The sequence below is a fragment of the Caretta caretta genome, chromosome 6, assembly GCF_965140235.1.
Source record: "Caretta caretta isolate rCarCar2 chromosome 6, rCarCar1.hap1, whole genome shotgun sequence".
NCBI classification, from domain to species: Eukaryota; Metazoa; Chordata; order Testudines; family Cheloniidae; genus Caretta; species Caretta caretta.
In genome coordinates, this window is record NC_134211.1 from 69,036,797 (window position 1) to 69,053,735 (window position 16,939).

A 16,939-nucleotide genomic window follows, 5' to 3' on the forward strand; every position below is an offset into this window, starting at 1 on the left:
TATTCTGGAGTTGGGGTGGGCATTTCTCTCTCTCTCTCTCTTCCCGCCCCCGCTCCCCCCCCCCTTGAAATTTTTTCATGGAAAAAAAATCACAATATTTCATTTTGGTTCCACAGGGGAATGAAAACAAATTTCAAAACCTCAAAATGTTTTGCAAAATGGAGAAGTTTTGTGGCCAGCCCTAGTGGTGACTAGATTCAGGAGCATTGTTCTGAGTTATTGAAACCGTGCACATTTACACAGACTTCTCCTGAACAATGGAAACTCCGCAGCTAGTTTTTTAAACAGCAGAGTCAAAGTTGTGAGATGCTGCAGCCAGAAGCTAAGGCAGTGGTCTCCAAAGTGGGGTGCGCGCACCCCAGGGGGTGCACAAGACCATCCCTGGGGGTGCGCGGCAGGAGGAGCACTGCCGGCACGGCGACAGCAGCGCTCCCGGACTTTTGATTTTTCAGTGGCACGCCGGCGGCAGCCCGGCTCTCCCCGCTCCATCTTCGGCGGCATGGCAGCTCTGTTTTTTGTTTTTTTATTTTGCTTCCCTAGAGCTGGCCCTGGGGGTGCATGATCCAAAAAATGTGGAGACCACTGAGCTAAGGCACCCTTGGGCTGGCCAGCTGCATTCCTTCACAGGGCAGCTCTCTCTCTCTCAGACACAAAAACAACAATAGTTATAATTCCGGGATGTGACATCAACAGCATGAATTACAACTGAGAAAGCAGACCCAGCCTGTTCATGAAGTATCCCATTAGGGCAGGTCAAACCTAGAGGTAACTCATGGGCAATATCACAGAGTTTAGGGACACAAAGCTCTGCATAATCTTGCTCCGCCTGCTACTCAGCTCCAATCTTCTCCACAGCTCCGCCCACTAAGATTTCCTGGGATGTGCAACACCTGTGTGGGATCCAGGAAGCACAGAGATTGTTTTGGACATCACAACACACCCATCACAATATTGCGATGCCCTGAACATGTGTGCTCCACCTGCTTTGCAGAGGCGGTTTAACTCCTGCATGAAATGGCACAAAACCACAGGCTGACATTCTACTAAAGGAGGAGAGGGAGTTAATATCACAACAGCAAACCCTGTGCTTACCTGTCGCCAGAAACAGAGATCAGGTGTTTGCAGTCGTTACTGAACTTCATCCCAGTTACAATCTCTGTGTAAAACAGAACACAAGAACAACGCCTCTTGAAATATGCCACTGTGCAGCACAGATCATTGGCAAAATGGATTTGCTGGGCTCAGCTCTGTACTCAAATATTGATCAGATCCAACATGTTTGCATGGAGCAGAGATACCCAAATTCCCCTATCACATCTAGGTGGTCCCTCTAGGTCAGAATTAAGATTTATTGATGCATAATAGTGTGTGACAGCCCACGACTGAATGAACATGAAGAATCAGCAATCAGCCCACCTTGGAAAGTGGTCCTTCAGGGTACTGTTGAGATGTATTGAACAGAGGATTAGGATTCCCTGGAAAAGGAGTGGCTGGTTTATAGTCCGTTTGACGTGGCTGATAAACAGTAAAACGTTTTGCAGAATTTTTATGAGATTTTCAAAATTAAAAAAAAAAAGTTGGAATTTCAATAAATATTTTTGATCGTCAAAATTTCAGCCAGCTCTACTCCTGGTCAAAGAAACCCAAACATTTCCAAGGTTGATTTTTTTGTTTGTTTTTTAATTGAAAATTGAATCACCAATTAGAAAATTGAATCACCAATTCAAAATTCAGAAAAATGTTGACCAGCACTATACGCCACAGTATAACCTGCAGCTAAAAACGCATTGGCTGAAGCTTCTGCAACTCACCTGAGTGCCCATACATTGTGGCCACACACTCTCCGGAGTAGAAATCAAAGATGGAGAGGTTCTTGTCAGAACAGCTAGTTGCAATGTAGAGACCCGAGGGATCAGTCTGCACCTGGTTGAGGAGTACAGGAGGCAGAACGGGCTGGTGAGAAAGTACCTTAGACATATGCACAAGAAATGCCCAGAATGCCAGAAAGAGGGGCACACGCACCGCAGAAAGAAAGGTTTAAAGTCACCCGAAGCCCTGTACTCCAAAAGGGCACCAGCATAGGTGCTGAAACTAGGGGTGCTGGAGGTGCTGCCACACCTCTGGCTTGAAATGGTTTTCATCTAGTTCCCTGAGTTGAGGAAGGCCAAGTAAAACTAGACCATCCCTGACAGATGCTGGCTCACAAGTTCTTTAAAACCTCCAATGACAGGGATTCCACAACCTCACTTAGAAGCCTATTCCAGCGCTTAACTATTCATAGAGTAAAAGTTTTTCTTAATACCTAACCTAAATCTTCCCTGCCACAGATTAAGCCCATTAGTTCTTCACCTACCTTCAGTGGACATGGAGAACAATTGGTCACCATGCTCTAATTAACAGCACTTCACATATTTGAAGACTTATCAAGTCTTCCCTCAGTCTTCTTTTCTCTAGACTAAACATGCCCAGGTTTTTTAAACATTCTCTCATAGGTCGGGTTTTCTAAACTTTGTAACCTTTTTGTTGCTCTTCCCTGGACTCTCTCCAATCTGTCCACATCTTTCTGAAAGCGTGGCATCCAGAAGTAGTCACTGTACTCCAGGTGAGGCTTCACCAATGCCAAATACAGCAGGAAGAATACCTCCCACATCTCACATAATACACCCCAGAATATTTGCCTTTTTCACAACTGTATCACATTGTTGACTCATATTCAATACGTGATCCACTATAATGCCCAAATGCTTTTCAGCAGTACTACCACCAAGCCACTTATTCCCCATTTTGTAATGCGCATTTGATTTTTTTCCCCTATCTATAGTAATTTGCACCTGTTTTTACTGAATTTCATCTCATTGATTTCAGACCAATTCTCCAATTTGTTACAATTTTGAATTCTAATCCTGGTCTCCAAAGTGCTTGCAGTCCCTCCCAGCTTGGGGTCAACTGCAATTTTGTAAGTATAGTCTGCACTCCATTGTCCAAGTCATCAATGAAAATATTCAATATCAGACCCAGGACAGATCCCCATGGGACCCCACTAAATACATCCTCTCACTTTGACAACAAACCATTGATAACCACTCTTTGAGCAGTCTTTTAACCAGTTATACACCAACATTATAGTAATTATAGATAACATTACTCTCACCCATGCCCCTACTCAGCCGCCAAACCATCCAGCAACCTTATGACAAGGCCCCCAACCCAACCCACTTGTCAAAACTATCGCAAGAATTACATCTAGCCTCCTTCCCAAATGCCAAAATCCCCCACAGCACCCCAAACCCAATCTGAGACTAAAGTTGATGGTCTCTGAAGGCCCCCACCACTAACCCCCCTTAATTACTGATTTGGGGTCCACTATTTTTGGTTGATCCTGGTTCCTTTAAGGTTTAACCCTATCCCAGGCCCAGAAATTATAGTTGGGAAAGTTACATAAAATACCAAATCTCTCCAACACCCAAGATCCAAGCCTTCAACATGGAAACTAGCCATAAGTTTCGTGCTGTTGGGAACTTGTCCTAGCTAATATCATCATCAAACCTCCAGTTTACACAATTCCATATTGCCTGATAAAAAGCAATGCAATAAAAAAACTCAAATGACTTGTCAACATGTCAACTGCTGGACTTTTACATTTGCTATGTTACCCTCCCTGCATGCTCGGTTCTGGAGCTGTTACTACATGCATGCTTTGACAAACTTTTGAGAAGCAAGAATACACAAGTCTCAGTTTGGGGGAGGGTGTGGTGTTGTTTTTTTTAAACTACCGGTAACAATTTTGGTTATTCTGGTTTGGTCAATGTTTTTCACAGCGTTCTCTTTTAAAATTCCAATTCTATATATGATCTCAGACTCCAAACAAGTTTAAATACCAGAGCCAAGCATGATTGCCCAGTTACACAGTTACCTTCTAAAAAGTAAAAAACGGGCTGAAAAACGGAAAAATCCTTATGCTGCTATACTTTATTAGTGCTCAGTAGTACAGCACTCTCTCGAGGTCAGCCGAAGCAAATATTTAAAAAAAACAACAAAACCCAACATCAGTAATATTTCATTGTTTGGGGCTGCAAAGAATTGAGCACCTAATAAGATAGAGCAGCCATTTTTCATTTTCAGTGCCTTGGTTTGTAAGTGTAGTAGGGATGGGGGAACTATAGCAATTGCAGATCAAGTGTAATTACCTGTCTGAACAAAAGCAGAAAAAGGTGACTATACAGGCATCGCGTTTGTCAGGAGAGGCGCAGGGCTAGGAAACAAGTGGGCATGGGATCCCAGGGTAGAGGTGTACTGGGCAGAGGTGCACACTCCAGCATGCACAGAACCTGCCTACACAGCACTGGGCTCTAGCGGCGTTCCAAGTCCCGCAGGACAGCAGGGTGTTTCAGCATGAGAGTGGCTGGGTTTAATCTATCCCTAAGCCTCTCATTTGTCTGAAGATCTCTTCCTTGGCGGCACCCTCTCATTTCCTTGGTTTCACAAATTTCTCATAAACATTGAATGCCAGCAGCTGCAGCATGTAATCGTAAAGCAAATAAACACACGGGCTAGAATGAGCTCTTTCCAAATGGAGCTCGGGGAAAAAGCAATCACATCCAGACGTCCCAGCAATGGCCAAGGACTACAAGGGAAAACAGAGCCAAGGCAGGAGTCCAAAGACTGCCTTGTATGTAGTATGACACTGCCGGCAAATGCCTCCAGAGCCAACAGGAGCAAATGCCTTTGGTTCTTGTAAGCACCACATACGCCAAATTCTCTTCTGTTGTATATTGGTGCAAGTGCATTGAATTCAATGGAGCATGGCTAATTTAAACCAGCAGAGAATTTGGCCCAGTGTATCACTTGAAATACAATGAGAGAAATTAAACAAACACGTATTCATTTATCCTCACTTTGGACTGAATTAGCCCATGTGTGTTTACCCAGACTGTGGATGGGGCGTGATAAGGGCTAGTATTTGCGGGTAGGTGCTGGGAGGGATCTTTGAATTGGATTTCACCATTAGCTAATTGTTTTATGCACGTGGGATGAGGAGCAGCTGCTGCCTGAGTATTTGTCTTGGATACAAATGAATTTGTAAATGAATGTCTTGGGTCCCCAGAGCCTAGGATAGGCAGTTTTTAATATAAACTAGATATCAAACAACAAGAAATTCATGAATAAATGCTATCTATAGTCCACATTTGCACTTCAGAGGGAAAAGTTCATACACCAAAATATCCTGGATCCATCCCTCACTTCCCAGAGTACGAGATTCAGCTCCAAAGAGCCAGGAAAAGAAAGAGAGAACAAGGTGTGTGTGGGGAGGGGGGGTACTCATAGGGATGGAAGGGTGTCATGCTTGAATTTCTGGAGATCTTACTTTAATGAGAGTGCCATCTTCACCTTGGGAGCCCTTGTACAGCTTCTTCTGCTTCCCACTGCTTATGTTGAAAATCCTGAAGGCGACACAAGCCAGAACTCATCACATCCATGCATAGTTCTCTGCTTTTTCTCACAAGCCTCCCTCCCCTCCCTCGCACAGTCACTGTACGGAATGGAGTGGCAGGATGTAGGGTAAGTGGCCACTTTAAGGGGAGCAGAAGTATGCCAGCCATAATTCATAAAGCTCATAACCATTTAAGTGGTTAAAGAAATAGCCTGGGAACTAGCATGGTGGCCCAAAGATCACGTTATTCAGTACCAAGTCCAAGATCTGGGTTTGAATTAACGCTCTTTCTTGATTCTCATACTGGTACAGTGAAGAGTATGGAGCAATCAGAAGAGAGGGAAATGAACCTCCTAGCACTTAATGACAGCTATTGGCCATATATTACGAGTGACACTAACCAAACTCTACTCAGCTGTCCCAGCAGTAAGACAGCTGTGGCTAGGGGTGCTGGAACAATTTGTACAGTGGGGGTGCTGAGAGCTATTGAACCAAACTGTAAACCCTGTAGTATATGATGGAAACCACTTAAAGCTAAGGAGTGCAGCAGCAAACTAGTTCCAGTACAGATGGCTGTGGCCCATTCATTAAGAGGCAGGTTATATTTAGGAGCAAAGCTTCCATTTAAGCAGCGATGCAACCCAGACCACCTATCACTGCCCAACTCCTGGGAGCGCACCAAAATCCAACCACATATGAACCAACCTGATGTTACGGTCTTGACAGCCAATAGCAGCATATTTCCAGCTGGGGTCCACATCCATGTCATACAAAGTGGTCTTCCTAACAACGTGGTGTGTCCGGGTAAACCGGACCCCGTCGCCCGTCTGAGCACAGGGGTTAAAAATTAGTGAAAGCCATGTAGTTAACTAGTCATAACAAACTTTCAAATGTGCATGAGTTCCCCAAAAGCAGCTAGCCTGCATAAGCAAACCATGCCTTACAGTGACTCCTGCTGGGAGAGGTGGTGATTGGAGGTGCAATGAAGGTCTTCCCACAACCAATGCTCTTGCACCATTCCCTACGATGACTTCTGCTGGGAAGAGGAATGGGTTCCCTAACCATTCCCTGCAGTGACTGCTGCTGGGAGAAGTTGGGACTGGAGCAGCTGTGCACTTCCTTGTGGCTAGCATATCTAACAATCTCCTACACTGTCACATTGGGAGAGGCCGGGACTGGAATAGCAACAAACACTGCTCGCACACCATTCCTTGAAGGAGCTTCTCGGTGCAGAGATTATAGAAAAGCATGTGATGGCTATAACTAAGTTACCTTCTGTGCAGTACGGAAATAGACACTCTTATCCGCTCCACAGCTGATCATTCGCACCTTCCCATCGTTGGCTGGGAGAGAGAGAAAAACAGAAAGGGGTCAGTAAATGAACAGGAACCCAACAAGCAATGGAGGAGATTATGTTCTATTTACCCCATTCCTACTTGCCTATGCCTGCCCCCTGCTCCTGTAAATCAGCCCTGCAGGATGGCACACAGAACAGCAGAAGCCCTCTCTTTCCTAGAGAAGGAACAGTCTCCACCACCACTAGCCCAGAAGGCACCCACAATGAATTCCACATAGGCTTCAGTGAGCAAGCAGACCCATCATGCAACAGGTAGATATTTGATTCTGCAGTGTCCCTCAACACTTCAATATCATTGTAGTGGCATTATTCTCTGGACACTACGCACTCCCTGCTGATGTGGGTAGAAAAGGTAGCTCTGAGAACAGCCCAGGAACATATGCTGCACGAACTGACCAATCCAATGTTACAGTTCTTTCTTATTGCCACTCCCATTTCTGCCTTTGAAAGACCAGACTTTCCTGCACTGCGAAAAAATAACCTCCTTAGAAACCAACCGGAGAGCCTAGAAATTGCTTCGCACTCAGTGTGCAGAAATGACAATCTTTCCAAATTTAGTTAAAGGGGCCACATTCAGTCCTGATAGAAAATGGACATAACTTCAGCGTCAGTGAAATTGCACCTACATGCACCAGGGTCGAACCTGGCTACAGGGCTGAAATGGTAGTCATCGGTTAGTGCACTGCCCTGCCCTGCCACCTGAGAGACTCAAGTACAATTTTCAGTCCCTGCCTGCCACTCCTCCAGCCATCAGTAACTAAGAGAGCTGTGAAGGCACAATGCTCTGCTGCTGAGCGGCATGAGGCACTCCATCCCCCCACAGTGACCACCTGCCCTATATTCTCGGCCAATTAATGCTGGTACTGCTACATTTTGAAGAGAGCTTCAACCCAGTCTCTCTCAGCCAGGAGAACAGGAATGGGGTGTAGGCATTTGTGATGGGTTTAAAAAAAAAAAAAAAGATCATTAGAGAATGCGACTCTCCAAAGAAATATGGAGGGAAAGGATAAGGTGATTCTGACCTTTCTAGCTATGGAAGGGGAAGGAAAGGTAGCCTGATCTGTCCAAGTGATTAAAAGGTTAAACATATCTACCTGCGAACTTCACAGCTGTGATGGGAGAGGAGCAGTATTCCTGCTGCTGTTGGGATCTCACTCCCGCCAGTACAGAGGGGAGTACAGGATCTCTTACCTGCAAACTTCACAGCTGTGATGGAAGATGAATGCTCATCTAGTGTCTGCTGCAGGCTGTACTCTCTCCCAGCATCCAAGACGTGGATCAGTCTGTCCCGACTAGCTGATGCCAGGAGCTTCAACCCTACCAAGGATTTTACAAGAGGGTGAAACCTTCACTCAGAAGTAATTTGCTCCTTTGGTCACGGTTTTAAACATCCTCTCAAGTTAGGCTACAGAAGATCATCATAGATTAGTGCAAGTAAACAGATGTGCACAAGGAAACGTCCTCAGGGTTTCCAACTGTGATAGAGGAAGTAATGATCTGTGTCTACCTGCGGCTACCTAACAGCAAGATGAGGAAGTCTGCTTCAAACTTAGGACCTTTTTTGCAATGCGAATGGCCTCTACTCCGCGACCTAACGGAGCAGATGATCAGTAGAGGGTTGTTACACATGATGGTCAGAATGGAGTCATTTAGCAACACATACACAAGTCAGTACATCATAAGGGGTGCACAAATAATCAGTGGGAATAAAGGCTCTGCCCTATTTTACCTGTGTCAGATTTGGAGTACTCCAGGCAGAGGATCTCCGAGTCATGGGCTTCCACCTTCAGCATTTCCCTTAAGGACTGCAACTCATGGATCCTGAAATAGGACACAGATGGATTTCAGTGTGAAAGTGGAACCACAGAGTGAAAAATGAGAGACACAAACTAGTCTTTATGCCTATCCCCACCCCCACCCCCACCCCATCCTAACTCTCCTCCAGAAGCCCTAGGGATACCTGAGAGTGCCTATCCTGTCGCCCGAGGCCAGGTGCTCTCCATTGGGGCTCACGCACAGTGTGCGAATCCCAACCTTCGTGTCCAAGGCCTGGATGTCAGCCTTGTCTGCGCTCCCGCCAGAGTTGTAATCAGTGTCCAGCAGGGCCTGAGTGTTGTCATCCACATAGATGATTTTCATCAGGTCCTTGGAAAGAGAGAAGGGGACAGTGAAGTATCGAAGCAAAGCGTGGCAGGCAGACTCCTCCTGAAACTGGAGCAATGGCCAGTCTATTCCTTTCAGTGGCAGTAATAGGCAATGTGTCCCATCTGGGAGGGAGGCCCACAGCAGCAAGCTACTCAGCAGTGACGGGGAGAGATAAGTTGAGTGGGGAGTCAGCACAGCAACGTCATATTATGGCCCTTCTACAGGAGTTGGACAAAACAAGCAGCCTCGGTGCTGGGAACAAGCTGCATTTTCTGTGTCACAGACAGACACCTCAGGGCTAGACAGTACCAGAATGGGGTGTGGTGGAAACGACTTCAGGTGTTCTTTAGTGATAACGTGAGATGAGCCAAGTCATCAGGAATCTCTATTGCAAAATAGGTAGGAGTCTATTACACAGTGTGCAGATTGCTCAGAAAGGGAGCTGGAGAGTTGGGTGGTGTAGCAGCTCTCTTAGGTCACATAACCGGTACAGAAGCAAATTGCTTGACCCAACCACTGTGCTGCATGAGATTTTTCTCCTTTAACGTCACTGTTTATACATAGTGAGGAAATGAGAGTCAAATGGTTCTGAATCCAGATGCCCAATTTCCATACAACACCCTTTCATCAACCCTGACAATTAGAAGCATTACGGAGCTAGGAGCACAGAGAGAAACAGTTACACTGTCTTCTGAAGCATTTGAGATGAGACCCTCTGGAAGAGACGAGCGTTGGTGAAACATTGAACTGTTCTGGAATATGAAATCCTAAGACTCTTACAAAATGCTATTATTTATCTCTGCCCCTACATTTCCCCAGGTCTGAGTAACTTCCCAGACACACATCTCCCCTTATGTGAACTGTGGGCCCTAAAGTGGACACTTATGTGTAAAAGGGAGAAGGAAACCAAAGGCCACTGCAGAGTCTGGGGTCTTACATTGCTGAGGATGTTCCGGTGCAGAGCTGTGCCATGGATGTTGGAACTCTCTGTATTCCACAGACGGATGGTGTTATCAGAAGAGCACGTGATGAATGAACTTGGGGGCAGGCAAGACTGATTGCTGTCCTTCACTTCAGGATACACCTAGAGGCACATAACAAACAAACCGTAAGTGAGACATCATTGTGCCTGGTAGTCTAGTTACCAACAGCAAGTTCCAAAACAAGGCCAGACCAGATAGCTGCCCCCTCTGTATCAAATAGGTAGAAGAGGACAACAGAAACTCGGCATACCTAGAATCAATTCACTCTCATACTGGCTGGAAAATCACAGCTTCATGTTCATTCCAAATAAACAAATGCTGAGTGGAGTTACTTGGACATAGATGGTCCCTTGAATAAGACCCTCTGCTTTTTTCTAGCCCAATGGGAGGGGAGAGAGCCAGAAATCCTCACCACTTAACAGAGTCCAAACACAGAGCATAAGAGGGCAGCGCTGGACTGTTGCCACAATCATCTGGTACTGGAACACAGCTGGAGTTATCTCAAAATTTGATCCACGAGGAGAGGTTAGTTATAAGAAATACAAAAATGCAGAGGAAAAGCCCCTGCCTGTTCCCTTTTCACATTGTCTTCCCTCCATTTCTGACCAGTCATGAAAAACTTGTGCTCTTGCATGGTGTAAGTAACTCCATGAAGTTTCCTATCTCCCCTTCACAAACACACCCCTAACTACACGGGCTGGACGCAGTCTTTTATTGGGAAATACAGGCAGCCCCCATCTTACGCTGCCCCTCACCCCAGTACGTGGGCACCATTCCTAGCCCGTCATTACCTCAACACTCCACACACAGGAAGAGTGGTATAAGGCAGAATAAACCTTGCCCACTTTCTTCGGGTCCTTGACATCCCACACATAGAGGCTGTGGTCATTGTAAACGCACGATAGCCACTGGTTGGTAGGGTCGAAGGTCAAGGCAATTGTATCTGGATACTTGGCATCCACCATACCAGAGAAGAGACGGCTGTGCAAAGACAGGACAACAGTAAGGTTAATTTCTGTAGCACTGGGGTGAGAGTGTGGACACAAGACTTGAAGCTAAAATCCTCTGGGAGGGAAGAGTTTGGCGCTAGCCAGAGGAAGGAGTATACAATGGTGTAGTGGTAGAAGAGTAGTTGGGGAGGTAACCACAATCTGTGAGGTGGAGAATCTGCCTCTTGTGCCAGTCTCTTTCCACACTAAAACATAAAAGTCCCAAGAGGGGGCTGAACTTCCTACGGTGGAGAGGCCAGTAGGACTGACTGCAAGGCTTGATTTCCTTTACTTCACTCTCCAGCTATTCCATTCACAGCTCAATTCAGACTCTCGCTCTGCAGCATACTGAGAAGTAGACAAGACAAGGGAGCCATCAGATCTTTGGACTCCTAGTCCTTCCCAGTGCAGACACCTGGGAGCAACGAAGGGAAAGAAGGGTGTTGCTGGCAGCGAAAGGCCGCAGGCACAAACAGCTGGAGTTAGAGGTAGCAGTGTAGGCAACAAGAATTCCTACTTGTATTCTAGTCTCCCAGCTGCTGGAGGGAAAAATAAAAGCTGAAATTAAATGGAGTAAAATTCCTGATGGAGGAGTCCTGGTGCATCATACTGCTGTGCAAAACCATCTGAGATTATAGAGCCAGGGAAACTTCTGGTTTCAGTGACGTTATGAAACCACCTTCCCATAGAAGGAGAGGGAGCAACCAACCTCGCTAGTTTTAAAATGGAGATTGGTGAGTTTATGAACAGGATTATTTGACTGGGTTGCTTGTGACAGCAGGAGACTGGATTTGAGGATCCAGGAAGTCCCTTCCAGTGCTATGTATTCATGTTTCTATGATACCAGGGCCATGTTGTGGGACTGAAGGAGTGGGATTGCAGGGTTAGGGTGCTAGCTCACAAGGAGAGAACCTCAAATGGTTGACATCAGACAAGATGCCAGCGGTTTGGTTATTTTTTACAAGCCTCTTTGCTCTGCAAAATTGGGCTGGAAGTCACATGAAAACAGGCTCACTTAGCTCTCCAGGCCTGAAGTTAGGAAAAATTATTTAAAAATAAAAAAAAAATTAAAAAAAAAAAGATTGTGAACATTGCAAAACCTCAAATAAAGGTTCCACTCAGTTTCAGCTCTAAAACCCAGGTGTGGATACAATTAACCTCCCCTAGCATCAATCTCATTAAGAACCAGAGCCCAGTGCAGATTTAAGGAGGAGGAGACCAGAAAGCGGCACTTAAATGCAGTAATTGTCATGCTGTGGTTAGAGCAGCAGACAAGGAGTTAAGCGATCTGGGTTTTATTCTGAGCACGACAACAGAATTGCTATCTGGCCTTGGGCAAGTCGTTTCTCCTATCTGTGCCTCATTCTCCCCATCTGTAAAATGGAGCTCACACGTACTGCTCTCATAGAGGTGTCGTGAAAACTGTTCGCAAAGTGTGTGGAGGTTGCAGACACCTTTATAAGGTGGGCACCTACTATCCTATCTTTACAAGTGGAAAAGGTGAGGCACAGACTGATTAAAGTGATTTAGCCAAGGCCAGGAGTCACTGGCAGAGCCAGGATTGGAGTCCAGGGCCTCTGACTAATCACTTGATCAAACTGCCCAGCCCATATATACTCTGCTTCTACTGCAATGTCCTAAAATGCTCTAATGAGCACTTGTAAGAGGAGAAGCTGAATGTTCTGGGCAGAAAGCAGCTGGTGTCCAACACCCACTGTCCTCTGCTACAGGATGGTGGGGCAGAGGAGACAACATAGGATTCCACGGGAGTACAAGAGCAGCGTGGCAGTTTTCCATTGAAATGCATGTTTGGGTCAAAAACCACACCACAGACTGACATGTGTCCCCTCTGGACCCCCCAGGAAGTAGGATTAACGAGAGACCACAGGGGCAAACATGACCATGCCAGTCTTGACCAGAGGGGAAATGGCAAAACTGGGTGGGAAAAAATCCATGTCAAACAATGACCTCAAAATAAAGTGGGGCTATCCATCACCTCGGGGGTTCCCCAGGGCCCAAGCAGCAATATGCTGTCATTAATTGATATCCCCAATTACGGGAACATATATGCTTCCAGATCAAGGGGGAGTATATGAGCAGTGAATCACATTTCAACTAAAGGCACACGCCATCACCACAGACAAAGGAACAATTCATTCCAATATCTACATGTCCAGTATGAACCCCTCCCACTGCGGGTCAGAGCAGTTCATTAGACAGCCAGTCACTGACATGCCTAATCTAGCTGGAAAAGAAAAGTGTATGGGCTGTGGAAATGTCCATTTCCTCAGGTTGGATCCCAGAGGATGTTTGTTTCAGAGTAGTACTGTAGGAAGGCAACAGAAGATCTGGTTGTGCTCATGCATTTGCAAGCAGGGAAGAGTGAAGGGCTCACTCCAATTTCAGCCTCCACCGACAGAGCGATAATCATGCCTAAAATAATTTACCTAGGAAGGGTCCACTCAAAGGCCAACATCTGCACTTCAGAAAGTGATACTCCTTTTAGCCAGTTTTACAGCAGGAGGCAGATAGGGGAGCAATGGGGACAGGAGAAGACAGAACACACAAGACAGAGGGAAGAAAGACTAGAGGGACAGGCAGGAGGTTTGAGTGCCCAAGGACAGCTGTGGAAAGCAAAACATCCCATGGAAGCCTGTGTATCTCTTATCAATGCCACTTTATAGTAAAAAGGAAAGTTTGCTGGAGGAAGAACCCTGGGATGCAAAGCAAGGGCAGGATCACAAATCGTTACTGCACCTGCTCTGCCCATCCAAGCTTCTCCAGTCTCCTACCACCCTTCCTATGGTACCTGGCTTCAGTGACGCTGGCAACGTCCATTCCCAAGAAGTGCGGCTTCGGTAATGTAGTGACGAAGTGAAGATTCAAAGGGTTAAAAATCCGCACCGTGCCATCAGCGCAGCCACAGAAGATGTAGTCATGGTTCACAGAGATGCAGTTCGCCACAGTAGTCTGAGAAGGACACAAAATCAACCAAGACAAGTGGGTCTCTCTCTCCAAACTGCCATGTAAACGAGAGAGCATGAAGCACTCAAGATCAGAAAGAAGTGAAGTGGAGTGAAATGAAGCCATACAGTTTAAGGAAAAGCCTGAAATCTGGATTTCCTCTCTGAGGAGCATCAAGCCAAGGTCTGCTGCAGGGTCTGCTCAGTCAGTCAGGAAACAGCGCTGAGGGTCCGCTCCACTCAGCAAATTATTCATGCAGCTCGATAGATCTCAGGGGAGCTATGTGGATCTACACCAGCTGGGGATCTAGCCCTGAACGTTTATTACCTTGTACTCTTGAGGGGAGATGTTCAGCATCATGACTGGGATGCTGCAACTAGACCCATAAAAGTGCATGGGCATGCTTCCTGGTACAGAGGGGGCAAAGGTGGGAGAAATGGAATTGTTCTGCTTGATGCTGAGATTTGTACAAATGACAGAAAATGATGGAGAAATGGGGTGAGGTCTAGGCAAACACTTCATTCTAACTTACTGTGAAGCTGTCTGTGTTCTGAGCAGGAGTGAAAAAGGCAGATTTTAGAGCAGAAAGGAAAGAAGAAAAGACACGTTTCACTTGGGGAAGCATGGAAAGATTTTTCCCTGGTGTGAATACCCTGGATCCATCTTGCTTTACAGTTTGGGTTTTCTCCCTTTAATTGAATATTCAAATCTTTGCCAACAGGCCAGGCTGGTGGTCTTGCAGCAGCATAATACACTACCCCGACGGGGAGAGCTGAACTTGAGACTCTGGCAGAGACTTTTGCTTCTAGGAGGGCAGGGGGCACTGGAGGGGCAGCTTGTGCAACCCCTGAGGGGATGGAGTGCCTCACACTCTCTGCTGCTACCCCATCCCCCCTCCCTAGACAACTCAGGAGTGACATTTATGGGTTCTCAAAGAAAGCCACACCCAGCCTTCCCACAGCCACAAGGACACATCACAATGTTAAGCCTTGAGGGCAGAAGCTTTTCAGGAATTAGAGGATCTCCTACGTAAAATCCCTTTCCCAACTGGCCTTTAAGCAAAAGACTCCATTTCTACCCCCAGGCTCTGGTTTCCCTACCACACACCACTACTTTGTGCCATGCTTTAATGGAAAAAATTAAAAATCATAAAGAAGCAGAAGTCTCCAGCTCTCCTCACATGCCAGCAACTCTCACTGCTGGCAGCAGCTTGTGGCCTCAGGATGTCCCCACCCCTTCCTCCTCCCATGTCAGTGGGCACTGATGTACATGGAGCAGACCTGGAACTCACCCTCAGCTCCACCCACTTGTCGAGCAGCCTCTTTTCATTGAATTCACAGAGGAGGCCAGAGGAGGTGATGCAGAAAGTACTGTCTGCTTTTTTACCCCTTCCGCATGCCACATCCGTGAAGAAGTTGTTCCTGAGCTCCCCCAGCAAACCAGACCGCCCTAGCAAGGGGACTGTGGCATTCACCTACCAAAAGAAATAAACTGTTAAGAGAAAAACACTCCACACTGGAGTAAAGAGTTATGAGCGATCTGAAGAGACAGGCTGTGATGGGGTCACTTGCTGCAGCTCCACTGCTTGTAAAATGTATCAGGACCATCAACAGCAGCAAATCAATGAGACAGAGCTACTTATGTGTCTGCCATTGGCTGACACAGGCCAGTTAGCCTGTCACAGGAAGAAACCTTGAGGATAGTGATGCCTGGTGTTCCCTGATGATCAAAACAAATCTGTGACTTGCACTGACGTATCAGTGTCAATGGAAGATCCATGGTGTGAAATGCGAAAGGCTATCCTTGAGTGGATGCACCTTTGCAATATAGACAGGCAAAGTACCACATGGGGATTTGGCCTCCCAACAGCAGCAATAGAAGCCACTACATGACACTTTGAAACATGCCCCTCGATATCTCAAGTCACACATGTCCAAATCAAAGACCCAAGTCCCTGCAGTGTGAGGGGCCCAGAGATGGCAGCCACAGATATGAAGAACCATTGCCACGAAGAAATGGACGTGCTGTTGAAAAGCACCAATGCCAGGGTACAACAGAACCTGATTTGGCTGCCATGCACAGAATCTATGAACCACCTGCACTGGCATACAGGAAACCTGGGTTTGGGTGCCAGACACAACAGGCACTGGATAATGGCACACTGGAGGTTATGTCTTGAGAGTCAGTCAAAGACTAAAAAGAAAAGGCACCTTAGAGACTAATCAATTTATTTGAGCATAAGCTTTCGTGAGCTGCAGCTCACTTCATCAAAGACTAAAGCCGCTTCACACAGGAAATCAAAGATCAATTCTGAACCAGAAGCTCCTGTTTCCCACAGACTGTGGAACTAACTTATGCCATTATAAAAGCCACAAAGGCCCCCACTCACTGCTTCTTCTTTATACATCTCCTGTTCCCAGCTCTCACCTTGGAGGTTTTGCTGTCATCCAGGTACCAGAACTTGATGTGGCGGTTGCCAGCTGTGACGAAGTAACTGCAGTCCTCTGAAAATGACACCGCAGTCACTTTGCTGGACACCTTGTTGGCCGCCACCACAATGTTTTTCTGGAAAGACAATTGTTTCAATAGCTCAGGTGTCTTGCTCAATAGCCTGCTTATAAGAAGGCTCATTTCAGCTACAGGTGTTATGCACGGTAGGCACAGATTCAAAGTCTGTCTGAACACAGGCTGGGAGGATGAACCATCTGCCAAACCTTCCACTACTTATGGTGCTCTGGCAGTTTGGACATCACACTTTTACATTCAGTCCTGCCACTACATTGTCTCAGCCACATAATGGTTCTCGGGTCACTAGTGCCTACAGTAACATGGTCATCTGCACCTTGGCTATTTCATAATCACAGGGCGCTCGGAACAAAAAACATACTTCCCTTTCTAAACACTGAAAGCACATGAGGCCAACACTGGCTGGAGCTCTTCCAGCCCTAGGGCAGCAATGGGGTGCAGTGCTCGAGATGGGCAGTAGGTATTTTCCACAGAGAAATACCATAACTCTCTCCACCTGGGGAGTGGAAGAGAAGTTATAGGCAAGAGAAGAGGTGAACATGCT

The 16,939-nt window shown here is 46.4% G+C and overlaps 1 protein-coding gene across 4 annotated transcripts in view; it reads right to left on the reverse strand.

Moving 5' to 3' along the window:
* MAPKBP1 (mitogen-activated protein kinase binding protein 1) overlaps positions 1 to 16,939 on the reverse strand; it is a 123,384-nt gene that overhangs the window by 28,960 nt on the left and 77,485 nt on the right. For 3 of the 4 annotated variants that reach the window (XM_075129689.1, XM_048854332.2, XM_048854329.2), the window contains exons 7-20: positions 16,297 to 16,434; positions 15,161 to 15,343; positions 14,402 to 14,419; positions 13,715 to 13,875; positions 10,708 to 10,897; positions 9,871 to 10,017; positions 8,749 to 8,933; positions 8,518 to 8,609; positions 7,980 to 8,105; positions 6,704 to 6,774; positions 6,137 to 6,258; positions 5,366 to 5,441; positions 1,812 to 1,923; positions 1,093 to 1,156 (exon numbers count right to left, since the gene is read on the reverse strand). In XM_075129689.1, the coding sequence (XP_074985790.1) occupies positions 1,093 to 1,156; positions 1,812 to 1,923; positions 5,366 to 5,441; positions 6,137 to 6,258; positions 6,704 to 6,774; positions 7,980 to 8,105; positions 8,518 to 8,609; positions 8,749 to 8,933; positions 9,871 to 10,017; positions 10,708 to 10,897; positions 13,715 to 13,875; positions 14,402 to 14,419; positions 15,161 to 15,343; positions 16,297 to 16,434 (1,685 nt within the window). The remainder of the gene's footprint in view (positions 1 to 1,092; positions 1,157 to 1,811; positions 1,924 to 5,365; positions 5,442 to 6,136; positions 6,259 to 6,703; positions 6,775 to 7,979; positions 8,106 to 8,517; positions 8,610 to 8,748; positions 8,934 to 9,870; positions 10,018 to 10,707; positions 10,898 to 13,714; positions 13,876 to 14,401; positions 14,420 to 15,160; positions 15,344 to 16,296; positions 16,435 to 16,939) is intronic. The other variant, XM_048854331.2, reaches the window with a different exon arrangement.